This window comes from Tachysurus vachellii, chromosome 5 (assembly GCF_030014155.1).
Source record: "Tachysurus vachellii isolate PV-2020 chromosome 5, HZAU_Pvac_v1, whole genome shotgun sequence".
Classification (NCBI taxonomy): domain Eukaryota; kingdom Metazoa; phylum Chordata; class Actinopteri; order Siluriformes; family Bagridae; genus Tachysurus; species Tachysurus vachellii.
Genome location: NC_083464.1, coordinates 10,332,501 through 10,349,886, shown reverse-complemented (window position 1 = coordinate 10,349,886; position 17,386 = coordinate 10,332,501). Strand labels below are relative to the sequence as shown.

The window sequence follows — 17,386 nt, the reverse complement described above, 5'->3', positions numbered from 1 at the left end:
CGTGAAAATCCCAGTAGATCAGCAGTTTCTGAAATACTCAGACCAGCCCATCTCGCACCAACAACCATGCCACGTTCAAAGTCACTTAAATCACCTTTCTTCCCCATTCTGACACTCGGTTTGAACTGCAGCAGATCGTATTGACCATGTCTACATGCCTAAATGCATTGAGTTGCTGCCATGTGATTGGCTGATTAGAAATTTGCGTTAACGAGCAGTTGGACAGGTGTACCTAATAAAGTGGCCGGTGAGTGTATATATTCTTTTATTTTGTATCATCATTAACAAGACGTTTAACATGCAAATCTCTGCACTCCATTACGGCTGCTCCCTGTTCAGGGTCCCCACAGAGGATTATCTGAGCCGCATATTTTTGATTTGGGTTCAGCTATTATGCAGCTGGCTGTGGTGTTAAGAGTGCAGGATTTTGTCACCAGGGAATTCATTGGCCACCTCACAATTACAAACATTTTCTGACAGGGCGTCAAAGCAGTATAAGCATCTAGTCTATATACCTGGTGATTGTGAGGATGCAAGGAGTTGTTCAAGCTATGTGACTCTTCTATACCTGCTTACTACAAGAGCTCACAGCTCAGTAGCTGTTAAAGGACAGAGGAGAGTTGTAAGCATTACCAATGTGTCAGTTTGCCAAGCTTGAATCTGCTGTGTAAGTTTTTCCCCCTGCTTTGTGGGCATAGAGTGTGTAGATAAAGTCCATAGATTGACAAAATCATGTTTTTTTCCCCTCTTTCCTTTCATTGAATGTTCTCGGTGCTTTATTTCCCAATAGCCTAACAATGACATGTCAGACAAGGATGGGGTGTGGATGCAAACACAGATTTACTGATGCAAATGGAAAAGCAGACAAATCCACAAGACAAGGACAGAGTCCAAGTCATAAACAGGCAACGGTCAACAAACGAGCTAGAACATGCAAGGCCAACTCGATAAATTAAACAAGCAGGGTCGAAGCCAGAACAGGGTTCACTCGATAGCAAAGACCTGAACCAATACTTTGCTATGAACTGAAGTTTGTCTTGTCTGCTGGTGTGTGATTAAAAGTCTAGGGATGTGATACGCCTTGTAGGTTGTTATTTCATAGATTCTGGGAAATAGAGGTTGTGTTTACAGGTGGAGCTGACAACAACGCACTAATATATTTATTCAGACACTTGTCATTTGATTGGGTAACATAATATTGATGACCTATCTAGAATACCAAGTTATTATTATTAATGTATTCATAATTAATTCTGATTAAAATTGTTCTATTCTGAAATATGGATTTTATTTTTGTTATCTCTGTATTTTACAAACACTAAATAATTGAAACTTATGATTAGCTACAGTAAGATATAAACATGGTCCGATTGGCATGATATCACAGTATAGGTAATCTTTGGATAGGATACATTTTGTGTTGCACACTGTTGAGAAAAGCCTACATGCCAGACACAGTTCTAGTCCTAATGTCCTGGGTTATACCAATTTTTATGATCGATTAGATACATTAACCTTTTAGTCTGGAGTTAATAGACCTATGTCAACTGCAATCATTGAGCCTTAAGAGCATAACATGACATGAGTAAAAGCCAGTTAAATGGCTTATGCACCCAATGTATTGCTTAATAAATTACCCCTGACATTGTCATGAATTTAATAGGCCTATTTTTAATGGTACAAAGCATTTTTTTTGTCTTTTAATGGCCCGGTGTTTTGAACTCACTGGTGCATTTACTACATTAACATCGTCTATGCTTTATATTAAATTCACTCTTGTTCAATTATGTTTGCATCACGTACTGCCCTGCGTTATTAATGCTATAAAAAGGACACATTTTATAGCATCAATTTAAATATTTGATGACAGTTCTATGATTTTGTGCATCTTAAATAGGTTACCACTACATTAGATGCAGAGAAGCTATTTAACTTTATATGCATTACATTTTTTGAATGTCATTTTTAATATGCAGTCATTCATTCATTCTGAGAACTTAGAGAATAACCACGAGGACACAAGGAGAACACAGGGCTCCACAAAGACAACAACCAGAGGTCAGAATTCGAACCAGCAATGCTAGAGCTTTGACGTGCCAATGCTTCCCTCTGTGTAATGCCACCTATGATATCCTATTTTAAACACAAAGTATATTATAACAAACTGTAATGTTAATGTGAAAAATAGGCTTATCAATAAGAAAACATATAGCTTTGGCTTAAACCGCTGATTTTCTGCTGCAACTGATTATGTGGAAATCTGATGCAACAAAAAAGAGAAAACTTTAATGATTAGGTAGTGATTAGGATATGAATCATGGAAACCTGTAAATATGTAAGTAAGAACCTACTACAGTATGTGACACATGTAACAGAATATGCCTGGTTGTTTTTAAAGGTTGTGTCAATCGTTTATCAGTAAAAAGTGCCAAGATAGTACAGGTTGTTGAGAGAAGGCCATGGAATGAAATTGTAGGACTTATAGGGGTACCTAGCAATACCAGTAACACACCTCACTACGTTAACACACTTATGCCAATTAACAATTTTTCTATTAGAAGACAAAGTGGAATAAATAGAGCAAAGAAACAGAAAATTAAGAGAAGAAAGGAGTAGCGTCAAGCGAGGAAACAATTGAAAATAGATGAAAAACTCAAAAAGGTTGAAGGCCTGGTTGAAGAATTAAAAGTGTTAAATATGAGTGACTGAAGAAACCAACTGCAGGTCAACACAAGGATCAGACACTACCTAGACTGTTGGAAGAAGATCTTAAAAGAAGGAAGATTATAATGCATTAAGTTTTATTTTTCAGAAGTCCAAGAGGACTCTTCGTTATTTTCTTTTATTTCACTTTACATCTATTACACACATTTATCTGTATAACACTGCTTTTAATAACCCCCCCCTCCCATTGTGAGGATCCTGAAAAGACAAGAAGGCCTAAGTCTGACTCCTTCATCTAAAGTTCAAACAATAGACTAGGTAGAAGAACTTGAAGAGGATCCTTTGTTAGAGGGCCGAAGGACTTCGAAGGACAACCTCGTTCAAGGTAAGACCAACTCTGATAGTTGATCTTGAGTTTTCAAAAATAACCCATGCAAACTAGGACCCAATCCTTAGTGGGATTGTGGAAAGGTTTCCTACGCAATCTGAAAACAAGTGTCACTAAGGGACACATACGTCTGTATAAATTACTTCAAGGTATAGTCTATAGTGTATTTTGTACTAGTATTTTCTATCTATCTATCTATCTATCTATCTATCTATCTATCTATCTATCTATCTATCTATCTATCTATCTATCTGAGTGCAGTGTCAAAACTGGAGCAGAGAGGGTTAAGGGCCAATGGGAGGTCAATGGGGCCCATCCTTCTCTGCAGGATAAGAGATGCCTTAGCATACACAACTGTATGTTATCTGTGTGTTCTTGCTCTCTCTCTCTCTCTCTCTCTCTCTCTCTCTCTCTTCTCTATCTATCTACAGTATCTGCTCACAAGAATCTGAGAAAAGCTTTATCGGCTTTACTCATTTTGTCTCACGTCCCTGTGGAAGGTTGTGAGTTTAATCAGCCAGAGAGACAGTGCTGGATGAGCAAGATCCATATAAGCTTGTATTGGACTTGAAATTACTTTGAATTTACATCTGCCAAATGAATAAAGTTTATACCTTTTCTGCTTTACTCCAGACACTAATGGCTTCAGAAACCTGTTATCTGGGTCTGAATAAGCATTTGAAAGACATTAGAGAAGTTTGAGCTCTGCAAGTTTAAAAAACACCAATCACTCAAACACCGGCTGTCCAATACTTTGGACCACATCAATCAAAACACCTATAGCCAACACATGCTGAGTAGGGAAATAAAGGCAAGTATCTACTGACCAGGTCAAGGACATTAAATACTCCTTACAAGAAATATTTGGAGAATATTTGGAGCTTGGTCGTATGTAGAAGTCTGGTATGGTTTAAAGTTTCTTTTTTAACTAAACATGACAGAGTAATTTAGAAATTGACCTTGAGAGCCTTTGATATTCTTGCTTGCTTTGGCCATCAGTCAACAGATATAAATAAGAGACTAATGTAAACTTCAAGGATGCAAAATCTTAAGCTGATTCGGAAATGGTTGTTAGCACTGCAGAAGCTCCTGCTGGAAAACGTGACTTGGGCACAGACGGCTTTTTGACGTAGGAAAGATTCAGATGTTGATTAACTGCTCTAGGAGGTACATCAAAACATAATGCATCTCCCTTACTGGGACGCTTGTTGTTTCAAATTGTACAAGATGTACTGCTTGTGGAAGCCAAGAGAAGGGAAATAGGTGGCAAATCACATTTCAGATATAGAAGTCAATTAGATATAGAACAGTATTCCTCATTTATAATCTATCATGTTTATGGAACTGATGCAGTCATCTCTGCAAAATCTCTGAAGGAGGAGTCTTGGCCAACACAGAAGTACCCCTTTATACCCGCTATAAAAATTTCTCTACAGATAAAAGATGAACCAATCTGAGCATGTAGTTTGAAATGATTTACATCACAAACTATTTATTTTTTCCTTATCACCAGAATATTATCAACCTAGCAAAAGAGAGATATTAAACAGACACCATAAAAGAAGACAAGTAATTTGACCAGAATAAAGTAACGGTTTGGCATGACTTCTGCTCTTTTTGCCTACTATAATAATCAAAGGGTATGGATTTACCTTCTCATGGTACTGTATATAAGGCCATATGATTTCATCACATTTTCACAGAAATGTACTAATGCTCTGATATTTACAACAGTGACACATTTCAATTGTATTCATTTATTGATTTTATTTTGAGATATTTATCTTAACACCGAAAAGTTCAAAATGATTTATTTTGTGAAAGTGTTTTGTGAAAATAGGGTTGTGATGAATACAGAGCTCTATCCCTGGAACAGCTGGACAGGACACCCAGAAAACCCACATTAGTGATTAGTATTATTTTTTTTTGTAATTCTTCACCATCTCTGGTAATAAAGTGGAATTACTTAAAAAATAACTCTTTTTACATAATTATTGTGCAGACTTAGGTTTGAGGTTACAACTACAAGAAAGTGGTAGACTATACTTTCTAGTGAACTGTATAAAAGTCGTTCATTTTTAATGAAATTTATTTTACACTGAGAAAACATTTTATGGATTCTATTGTAATCTGCTAATGATTTCTAACATAATACAAAGCCATGTTTATCAGGGAATTGACATTACACTTGAATTTTAAGTGCATCTGGTAGAGAACCAACATGTACTTGTCTATAGCAAGTTCCAAGTTTGCCGTGCTACATCTTTTTCTACCAATTCTGGCACAAATTCCTATTTTTGCATATAATACTCTTATGCACATACTATCTTCCATAATTGTTGTACATATATTTAAATATTTACCTGCACTTGTTCCACTTTTCTACTATTTGCAATTATGCTAGATGTTAAACTGTATTTTGTTGCTACAGTATGTACCTGTACTGTACTATCTATCTATCTATCTATCTATCTATCTATCTATCTATCTATCTATCTATCTATCTATCTATCTATCTATTCATAAAAGATAAGTAGAATAGAAAACTGTAAATAGTGTAGGCAGTGATTAAGTGCCATAATGGAAGATATTGCACATTCAGTACTATAAATTATTTCTATAACATAGCGAGCAAAAAACCTGTGTCTTAATGGTAAATATTGCACATACAGTGCCAGGACAGTCAGAATCAGAGCCTGATATCAATTCTGTTCATCAGTGTAAGTGATAGATGATAATGAATAGTATTGCAGGATTATGAAAACAACATAAGTGCTAAATAAACACTGTACATCATTAAAAATATCTATTAAAAACTAATCATAGAGATATTTTTTTTTCGTCTATGTCTTTACAGGATGAAATGTTTGAATGCTTGGGGACAGTAGTGCTGTAAATGTGTTGCCTGCTACTGCCACCAATAGGTCACCCATATTAGAACAGGCTGTGATAAAGTAAGTGTGTGGCAAAATCAGTGACAGTAACACACTGAAATGGATAGCAATAGCATCACAAATTGTACACAATAAAGCAAAAAGTTTATTTAAGAGGCCGTGCAGAAGTCTTTACGCTCGAGTGTATGTTGGTAAATGTATGCGAGTGTGTCTCTTATAATATATGACACACATGCACATACATACACACATACAGACTCATATTGTATACCAGCGTGCACTTTTTTGTGACACACACACGAGTTTAGGTCACAAGCCCGGTTCTGCAAAACATTGTAGCAGTGGCAGTACGTTTGCAGGGTTGGAGTGGCCTTGCTTTCACCTGAATGAAACACACCGTGCTGTGCGTGTCAAACAGATGAGAGGTGCGACAAGCTGTCCAACCGGAAAAGTGGAAGCTTAAAGTCACACACATACACACACAGAAAATCTAACTACCATGCAGAATGCATACTCAAATATATCTAACACTCACTGTGGCAATCATTAGTGAATTCTTCCTTATCTGATTCTGCTGTGGAAAATAAGAATAAGATTATTTGTAACTTTGTGATCCTTTAGAGGATCTTTCACCCATAAAACCTTGACAACAGCTCACTATGATACGTGACGAGCAACAGCAAGAGTTGATGGCTCAATTAAATGCCACATCCACATGATGGAGATCAATCACGTGTACCCACAGTCTAGCATAGCAGGTGGTCAAGTGTAATACATCATACAGGTCAGATATTACTCACAGTACAAATCAATGCCACACATCAGGTGCAACGTGACATGCAGCAGCAAAACCTATATCATATGATAATATTACTAAAACAAATCCGATGATATCTGATAATATCGCCAAAAAGCGAGTAACAAAGATGTTTCAGATCAATGCTGTATGTAGAAAAACTGCAATTCAAACTATATAGGACAACATAATCACTTGTCACTTTATTAGGTGCACCTCCACACCAGCTCATTCATGCAATTAACTCATCAGCCAAGCATGTGGCACAAGCACAATGCATAAAATCGCACATACAACTCAAGAGCTTCAATCACTCATGACAAACTGTGGGTACATTTATGTTTTTAGAATTTGTTTTGGGTCACAGAATGTTTCAAATAAGACACAAGATGACATACTGTATCTCCAGCCCATTGTATTGAACTCATTCCACAAGGATTGTGGGTCATATGTAAACATGTCAACTGGATAGATAGATAGATAGATAGATAGATAGATAGATAGATAGATAGATAGATAGATAGATAGACAGACAGACTTTTATCCCCACATTTAATATTCTACAGTATACTCAATTTGTATTATAATATACACATATCATAATAGTGCAATTTTACTACCGTAGTGAAACACAATGCACAGAGCCAACGGCACCATTCTTTTGTGGCACAGCACATCTGTCATGCGTCTGCTCTCCCACAAAACACAATTAGCCTAAAGAGTCTCATACCACAATCAGTCCCAGAAGCCCCATCTATCATCATTTCATCTAGAGCCATCAATTGCCCTTTTCATTTCTGTAGAGCAGTGCAGAAAGGGGGCACCCGCAGAATGGCACTAAGGTGCATTAGCTTAACCCAGTTACGTCCAGAAAAAAAAAACAGCAAAGCAGAGAAACACAAACTGATCACTTGTGATTGTTTCTAATGGAAATTAGGGGAGTTAAAATGACAATTTGTAAAGATGGACAACTTGCATCTACAGTATGTTCTAATTGTGATAATTCTTCTTCTTCTTATTATTATTACTATTATTTGACTGTACAATGAACAAAAACACTCTACTGTATCTCTGTATGCTACTTTGACTAAGCAAAGAAGCACCCAGTGACAAACTGATGCCTGCATTACACAAGGAACATCATGCCATCTCATCCCTATCTACAGTGTTAAAACGTATTAGTCTGACAGATTTCTTATTATAGTTTTATTTTTTTCATATTATAAGACTTGTACTGAGGCATTGCACTACTGTTCTTCATTATTTAGACTTATCCCTGCATCACTTGATGAAGACAGCCACTACTTTGAATTTATAACTACATTTCAATTACATTTAACTACATTAACTACAAGACAGCCACTACATTTCACATTTATAATTAGCCATTATTCATATAGTCTTTTCTGGTCCTTTGGGTAAGTCTTGACATTTTAATGCTTTTAAAATAAGTAATTATTTTAGTTCTGATTTCAATTTTTAAAAGGACTTCAGTAAAGTCCATTTAAAAAGACTGTTTTAAAAGCAAACATTTCTACATACAAAAATTAAGACTATAAAATGCAGATAAGAAATGTCAGTGCTTGCTGTGACATTACATTATTACATTATTATGATTATTTTTTTGTTTTTTACACCTTAACGTTTCTCAAAGCAGTAATACTTCTGTGGAGTTTGCTTCAGCTCATGTGCTTGTGTTAGTTTCCACAGGTAACTGGTCATTTTTAGTTTTAAAATTTTAGCTGTTTTTTTTTTTTTCCGAAATGAATGTTCGAAAACCTAAAATTAATTCTTATTTTCTACTGACACTGCAAAGAAATTTACACGAATTTACAATAAAACATAAAGGAAACGTCTAGTAAAGAAATATTTATAAAAAAAAGGTATCAAAGACTTTTACACAATACTGCATAAATACAGTATCCTCATCATTCATCTGTCTATCCTTAAATTTTCACTTTATATTACATATTTTAGTTCAATTTAATATGATTGCATTTCATTAATGCCCCGGGATCTGCCTGATTAATAGCACTGGCAAAAAAATGGAGGCCTTTCTAATGCAAACAACTGGAAATTATTTGATCTCAAGTTCTTCTCTGCATAAAATCACCTGCTGCACTAGCACTACTATAATTTCTCGAATCAGAGTAGTGCACTGTACTCTTTCTCTCCAAAAAGACCCACACCAAAGATATAATACACTTTACCAAACAGTAAGTCACTGTGTCAACTCAGATTATGACGTGGACCTAAACGAAATGTCACCTCTAAAAATCAGCACCATGCAACGTTTATTTTAACCAGTAAAAGTTCTGATCACCTGTATCTCCAACAAAGCCAGAGCTTAAACAGTAAATGTCTCTCACCTGTGTGACCTTCTCTGTGACGTTGTGTGTGCGGTCAATGAGCTTGCAGGGAGCGATGATGTCCATTTCTCCGGGAGGGAGAGCAATAAGGGGGTCGGGTTTAAAGTCCACAAAGTTGAGGGTGATCTGGGGAATCTTACTGATGGCGCGGTAACGCATGAGGTCTGAGTCAGAGGTAGAGTTAAGCATGCTGGTCTTGTTGTTTACTGCACCTGTTAAAAAAAAAAAAACATGCACAGGATAGAGAGGTTCAGAAGACCGAATTGAAACTATAAAACTACTGTGGTTCTGATCCATTCATGATACTTGTATACACAGCAAAGAAAATTACCTAAGCATCAAATTACACAGTATCACTTTCGGTATCTGTAATTACAACTTAATTACAGTATTATTACTGCTTAAGTCACAGTCAGCAATACAATGAAAATTGACATTTAATTAACATTTCCACCCCAGTTTTGCCCCAGCGCTCTGCCTGAGCTCCACTTTACTCACCTGTACTGCTGCTCGCTGGTCGTATGGAGTGTCTGCGCTCCCATTCAGGCTTCATGGCCTCTATGTCATCTACAGAGGATGCGCGGCGCATACTGTGGAAACTTTCACGTGAGCGGCTCTGTGTCAGGCTGCAGTTGGAGGCTGAAGCGTCTGGGTTGAGCCTATGTGCCTGTGGTGAGGACTGACCAAGGGGCAGTGCCGTGGAGTGTGTAGAGGCTAAAGGAGGTGGTGTGGACTCACTTCCCAGAAGGGTGCGTCTGTCTTCAGGCCACAGGGAGGAGGATGCCGTGCCTGATGGTGTGGTGACAGAGGGATGGACCTGCTCATGTTCTGGCAGTGATACGAGTTCACCCAGAGCCAGAGACTCGTGACTGCTGCCACGCCTAGAGCTGGCAGTGGCAGACATGTCACCGCTGTGGCCTGCCTCAGGGTCCTCTCGCAAACATGACTTGCTGTTACAGTGTGATTGCAGGAGAGGCAGATGCAGACGAATACGACACGCTCGATCTGAAACAAAAACCGAAGTTGTTTGTTATGTTTACATAACAATTGTTATGTCATTATTAAGCCACCTTGATTATGGCAGTTAAAAAAGGAAACTTTTTTCTTTTCATACTTGTGGAGCGCCAGGGGAGAGGCAGCCTATGGTTCAGCCCCTGGTTGGGGCAGCGCAGTTTTTCTTCATTCATTACTTCAAAATTTAAGATGAACATGATCACCACACCATCCTCATTTTTGACCGGCACCACATCTACCAGGCACAGAAAACACACACCTGTGTGAGAGAGAGAGAGAGAGAGAGAGAGAGAGAGAGAGAGAGAGAGAGAGAGAGAGAGAGAGAAGAGAATATCATTAATTCATGATATACATATTACTGTTTGTTAACACATAACTAAAAATTAAATACAATTAGAAAATCCATAACCACGTGTAATAGGTTTTTGCCAGACACCATATTCTGCCATTAACAATGATACTGTTCTGATTCACTGAAGAGGCATACGGTGAGTTTCAGTGCATTAACAAGATGCATATAAATTGTTTGCAGTTTGTTTCTTAAGACAGAAATTATAGAGCGCCTTCTTGCCATCTTTACTAATTGACAAACAAATTACTCATTTTGTGACTGCATGAGTAATGAACTTCATATGAAAAATATTAATCTTAAACATGACTAAATCATGGGGGGACGGTGGCTTAGTGGTTAGCACGTTCGCCTCACACCTCCAGGGTCGGGGTTCGATTCCCGCCTCCACCTTGTGTGTGTGGAGTTTGCATGTTCTCCCCGTGCCTCGGGGGTTTCCTCCGGGTACTCCGGTTTCCTCCCCCGGTCCAAAGACATGCATGGTAGGTTAATTGGCATCTCTGGAAAATTGTCCGTAGTGTGTGATTGCATGAGTGAATGAGAGTGTGTGTGTGCCCTGCGATGGGTTGGCACTCCGTCCAGGGTGTATCCTGCCTTGATGCCCGATGACGCCTGAGATAGGCACAGGCTCCCCGTGACCCGAGGTAGTTCGGATAAGCGGTAGAAGATGAATGAATGAATGACTAAATCATCAAATTGAGAGAATGTCTGGCTGTTGTATTCATTTCTGAGCTTTGGTGATAAGCATATATTTATTACTTAGAACCACAGGCTGATATCTAGGACAGACTTAACTTCAACTCATTCAGCATGTCTAAACTTTCATTAAGAAATGCTATAAGCACTACAAATCTAATCAGTTTGACTTAAAAGGGAAGATTTTACTTTTGGCAATACTTATATTTGTTATATGACAGAAAAATCCCCCCAAAATCCTGCTATGAATTTTAAATCTGTTAATAAAATCATTTTGCACACACATTTCACCTGAACAGAAAGCACACACAGTCCATAAAGGTCCAGCTTGTGTGCAATTCATAAACCGTAACAATAAACACTGATGAGAAATCATGTGGATCTGCCCAATGCTGACTGGACTGACTTTTTATTATCCTTTCTCATGAAACATATAAGTTTAACAGTTTAAAAACCTACAAAATTCCTCAGAACAATTCTATATGCTGATGTCTGCACAAAAAAAAAACTCTCACTGAGCCACTTGCTTTTATATAAAGCTAAGCACAAGAAAAGCTCTAGTCTCCCAAACCTCTAGCTTATAGTAGCTAACCTTTATGCATGTACTTTAACTTTACAGCTATAAAAAGGTTCATAAATGAAAACACCAGTGAGGTATTTATGAATGCTATATCAATGTTGCCAAACATATCGGCAGACTCTGTTGATGTTCTCCTTGAAAATTTTAACTTAAAAGTTAAAGATGCTATTGATGGTATAACTCCAGTAAAGGTCAGGATGATCACTGGCAGACGTAAAGCACCTTGGAGAAACACAACAGCTGTACAGAGCATGAAAAGAACATGCAGAAAAGCAGAACGTATGTGGCGGAAAACAAAACTTGAAGTACATTATAGTATCTATAAGGACAGTCTTCGTGCTTTCAATGTAGAACTAGGCACAGCTAGACAGATCTTCTTCTCAAACATTATAAACAGCAACATACTGTACACAACACTCGCACTCTTTTTGCTACTGTAGAGAGACTAACAAACCCCCCAAATCAAGTTCCCAGTGAAATGCTCTCTGACAACAAATGCAATGAGTTTGCAACCTTTTTCTCTGAGAAAATCAGTAATATCAGAATAGCAATCAATACGGCCTCAAAAATTTGTCATTTTCTAAGAATTTGGCATCATTGATATAAAAACCTTGGAAGAAACAGTACAACATCTTAAAGCATCAACTTGCAGCCTTGACACCCTCCCCACATCCTTTCTCAAAAAGGTACTTAACTGTTTAGAAACTGACCTCTTAAAAATAGTAAATACTTCTCTGCTCACAGTCACTTTTCCAGAGTCCCTAAAAACGGCAGTTGTTAAGCCTCTCCTAAAAAAGAGTAACCTAGACAAAACCATACTTAGCAACTACAGACCAATCTCAAATCTTCCTTTTATAGTCATTGAAAAGGTTGTTTTCAATCAGCTGAACAAATTCTTAAACTCAAATGGCTATCTGGACAATTTTCAATCTGGTTTCCGCCAACATCACAGCACAGAGACAGTGCTCATAAAGATAATAAATGACATTCGCTTAAACTCTGATTCAGGTAAAATATCAGTGCTGGTGCTACTAGATCTTAGTGCTGCCTTTGACAAGGTAGATCACACCATAATCTTACATAGACTGGAAAACTGGGTAGGGCTTTCTGGGATGGTTCTCAAATGGTTTAAATCATACCTAAAAGGGAGAGGTTACTATGTGAACATAGGTAACCATAAATCTGAGTGGACATCCATGACATGTGGAGTCCCACAGGGCTCAATTCTTGCACCGCTTCTCTTTAAATTGTATATGCTCCCAATTTGTCAAATAATGAAAAAGAACCAAATTGCTTACCACAGCTATGCAGATGACACCCACATATACTTAGCCCTGTCCCCTAATGCCTACAGCCCCATTGACTCTCTGTGTAAGTGCATTGATGAAATTAACAGTTGAATGCGTCAAAACTTCCTCCAGTTAAACAAAGACAAAACTGAAGTCATTGTATTCGGAAATAAAGATGAAACTCTCAAGGTTAACATACACCTTGACTCTAGGGGTCTAAAGACACAAAATAAAGTCAGAAATCTTGGTGTAATTTTAGAGTCTGACCTTAATTTCAGTGGCCATGTGAAAGCGATAAGCAAATCAGCTTACTACCATCTCAGAAATATAGCCAGAATTAGATGTTTTTAGGACTTAGAGAAACTTCTTCATGCTTTCATCACCAGCAGGGTGGATTATTGCAATGGCTCATACAGAATGCTGCTGCCAGAATTCTGACCAGAACCAAAAAATCTGAGCACATCACTCCAGTCCTCAGGTCCTCAGGCATTTACTAAATGAGCACTGTGCTGTTTCACACTGACTGCAATTTTTATCCAAATCACTTTTACTCCTGTTTTAAACTGTTTTTATCAAAATCACTTTTATTTTTTTTAATTGGTCTTTGTTTTTTATCTGATTTTATCATGTGTCTCTTATTTTTATTATATATATTTTTTCTCTCTTATAAACTGTTTTCTAATTTCTATGTAAAGCACTTTGAATGACCTCTGTGTATGAAATGTGCTATACAAATAAACTTGCTTTGCCTTGCCTTGCCATAAGTCCTTTTCTTTCAGTCTTTACATTGTAAATGTAATGTGTTCAAATTACAGAAAGCATTTCCATATTTTTGAGAGTCCAGCATAAATCTGATTTTTGTTTCCTGTCTCTGGTTTAATGTCTCAGGTGTGTAAAAATGTTAATGAAGAGAAACAAAGCAATGAGCAGTACACTGCATAATTAACTCTAATATTAGAATTCACTTTGATGTTCTGTTCAACTATGTATGAGTTCATTGGACTCGTTCATTTCTATAGTATCACACCAAAATGCTAACACCAAGATTCAATTACAAACAGCATCCATTAAAATGTTACAAAGATGACAAACACTAGGTCTGAACCAAGTCATAAAAAAATACCTACTTATATGAATCGCTTGCTTTTATCCAATATTAATAAAATATAAAACTAAAAATCATTGAGCTCACATATGAGTTGTACATTACCTTGTATAAAAGATTACTACAGCATCCAAGCCTGAAGTTAGAAAGTATAAAAATAACTGTTTTTAAAGAAGAAAACAGCTGTTGCAACCTTTGTGAATAAATGGCTGACAGAATGACAATCAACATCAAAAGTAGAGAGAGAGAGAGAGAGATGTCCATTATATAATCCTAGCTCTGACAGGGGAAATGCCACATGGATTACAGGTCCCTTAATACCATCTGGTGTGTGTGTGTGTGTGTGTGTGTGTGTGTGTTTGTTATGGATGTCCCATACCCAGTACAAACCTCTGCATTACATCAGAGGGGCATTAAAATTAAAAGCATGTCATATATCGTCCAAGCCATAATTAAGACTAAAACTGATGGCTCAGTTATATAATCAGATAAGGATGATGCATCTAACAGCAAAATATAAATTAATGATTCATTGCATGAATCGAAATGAATCAATGAATGAATATAAATGTAATGATTTAATGATATTTTATGATATTCTAAGTGATTCTTTAAAATACCATAAAACTCTCATTCAAAAATGTATTCAAGTTCATTGTGTATTATAATATATGTGTATTATTAAAAACTGCTAGTCTTGTCAGAGGACATCACGTAAAATGAATTTCATTTAACACAAGTCACCCAAAAGCACCTTGTATTCTGCATGGTTAGATTGATGGTTGCTTTAATACAAGGTCAAACTTAAACTTTTTTTTTTTTTTTTTTGCACTGCTAACGTCTGAGAAACCCAAACTTTTATGAATGTCATCAAGCTGGTTTTCTTCAAGTTTTTTTTTTTTTCTGTTCAAATATTTCTCACAGGGAGAATAAAGGGAGAACAAACTGTGTTTGAAGAATCTCCTTCACTTTCCTCCTCATTGTACAACTCCACACAGTCTCATGACTGCAAATTCACTCAGCACTGCACTAACTAGGCTGTAGGAAAGTTACAACTGTGAAAGGTTTTTTTCTTATCCGACCATCACAAGCAATTTTTTTTAATTAGCTATGAATCCATGCATTGGAAAATAATTTTTAAATGAATTTAAAAATAAATTCGCTGACAGCTCTGATGAAATAATTTGAACGATTGATCGAACTCAATAAAATAGGGTTTGGGTTCAGCTTGATTTTGTAGAAGAACCCATTAAGTGTCAGAGATTCAGTAAAGAATGAAACAAGTTTTAACAGTTTGTTAGTTTCTGTTATTTTCTGAATAAATCCCCTGTCTGAGTTTTGTCCTGCGTTTATCTCTAGACTTTGTACTGTATGTAAACTGTGCTGAAGACCCGAGTTCGATTCTCACTTCATCATCATTGTGACAAAATGAGGTTTATGTGTGGTGAAGGCACTATACGATCTAACAATTATACACTAATAATTTCTTTATATAATGTTTTTATAGATATTTACATCTACCACACATTATTCTAAAGCCTGTGATAATGGTAAAACTACCAAAGATGTTACCTGACCGTAATAAAATAGTACATCTTTAATTCTTTTGATATTTTGTGTAATACAGATTATGCTACAAATAAGAGAAAGTGCTTCCTTGATCTCTGTATACACTCCTTTTTTTGACACGCCAACCGCAAATTAAAGACAGCTGCATAGATGGCATACAATAATAATATAGTAGCATACAATCATGCTGCTGATGAATACACCTCACAGCCACTGTGGACTATTTCATGTTTACATTGACAAGACTACTGACTGCACATAGCTGGACTCGGTTACCTACACGCTACATACTGTAAGCACCCTTAGTGCACCTTCTATACCAGTCAATAACAAGCCTTTGTTTATTTATCATCATTCTGATTCTCAACTTGTTCTTGTCTGCTCTGGTTCACGCTGTGTTGATCACCTGACCCTTGACTTCACCTTGACCTTGATTATGGATTACTTATTCGTCTTGATTACCACACTCAATAAAGCTGTGTACACTTGCTTGCGCCTGTGCTTGCAGACCTCACAGAGTAATAAAGAGATGCAGTATCTAAAAACAACAACAAAAGATTTTATTAATAACAAATCGTAACTGTAATTATATTTGAGATGATATTGTATTTTACATGTTTTTTTAATGATTATTTATTATTTATTTTTTGTTTTATTATATTTTGTTATGCTACAAATGCTATTTATACTTTCAAATAATATTTTATATGTTATGTGATTATATTTATTTTAATAATAGCAGAATTTGTATTCCTTTTTTGAGTTGAGAGTAAAGAGTTGAAACATGGTAACGAGCCATCGGTGACCAGAATAACGAAGTCAAACTAGGCTTAAACCTTCAGTGCTCAAACGGTTCTCACAGATTATACCAAGAACACTTATTTTAGGCAGGCAATTAACAAATCGTACATAAATCATGTGCATGAGTGTTGAAAGTGTAACAGCTCCTGATGACTGCAGCTGAGAACAGCACCATTACGTTAACATAAAAATAGAGACCTTAATAATGTACAAACATTTGTTGAAAAAACTGTCCTGCGTCCAGATAACATTCATAATCCTCCTTGTAAAATAATACACACACACACACACACAATAAGGGATTACAAATGTGTGTGGAAGGAAGGATTTCACTTCAATTCATTATGGATATACATGGTTTAAGTCCTGTATTCCAAATCCATGGAAAATAATAAGACCTTCTAGGTATTTGCAGATCAAAGGGTCAAATGAGCAACATACATTTCATTGTGAAGGCCTGGAATAGTGCGTACACTGCAGTGAGGAAAAGCAAAGATAATCAAATAATCAAATATTGTTTTGATTAGTTTTTCCTTGCCTACTGAGTCTGGTTCCTCTCAGGGTTGCTTCCTCATATCATCTCAGGGAGTTTTTCCTTGCCACTCTAACCTCAGGCTTGCTCATTAGAGATTTAATTTTAAACTTTATCATTTTTATGCAATGTTTTTATATTTATGTAAAGCTGCTTTGAGACAATGCCCATTATAAACCACTTTACAAATGAATGAAATTGAACTGAATTGAACTTAATGTGGTTTTCATTAGTCTTTTCATGAGTATATATGAGTAAAAATGTAAGATTATGTAAGTAAAGGCTTCTTTAACTACATTCATTAGACTTTTCATGCGTCATGTGCGTGGGAATAAAACGG

The 17,386-nt window shown here is 36.6% G+C and overlaps 1 protein-coding gene across 3 annotated transcripts in view; it reads right to left on the bottom strand.

The window, feature by feature from the left end:
• The window catches only part of kcnh2b (potassium voltage-gated channel, subfamily H (eag-related), member 2b), a 194,868-nt gene that overhangs the window by 75,562 nt on the left and 101,920 nt on the right, over positions 1 to 17,386 (bottom strand). For all 3 annotated transcript variants that reach the window (XM_060869670.1, XM_060869669.1, XM_060869668.1), the window contains 3 exons: positions 10,226 to 10,384; positions 9,610 to 10,116; positions 9,112 to 9,323 (listed from right to left, as the gene is read on the bottom strand). In XM_060869670.1, the coding sequence (XP_060725653.1) occupies positions 9,112 to 9,323; positions 9,610 to 10,116; positions 10,226 to 10,384 (878 nt within the window). The remainder of the gene's footprint in view (positions 1 to 9,111; positions 9,324 to 9,609; positions 10,117 to 10,225; positions 10,385 to 17,386) is intronic.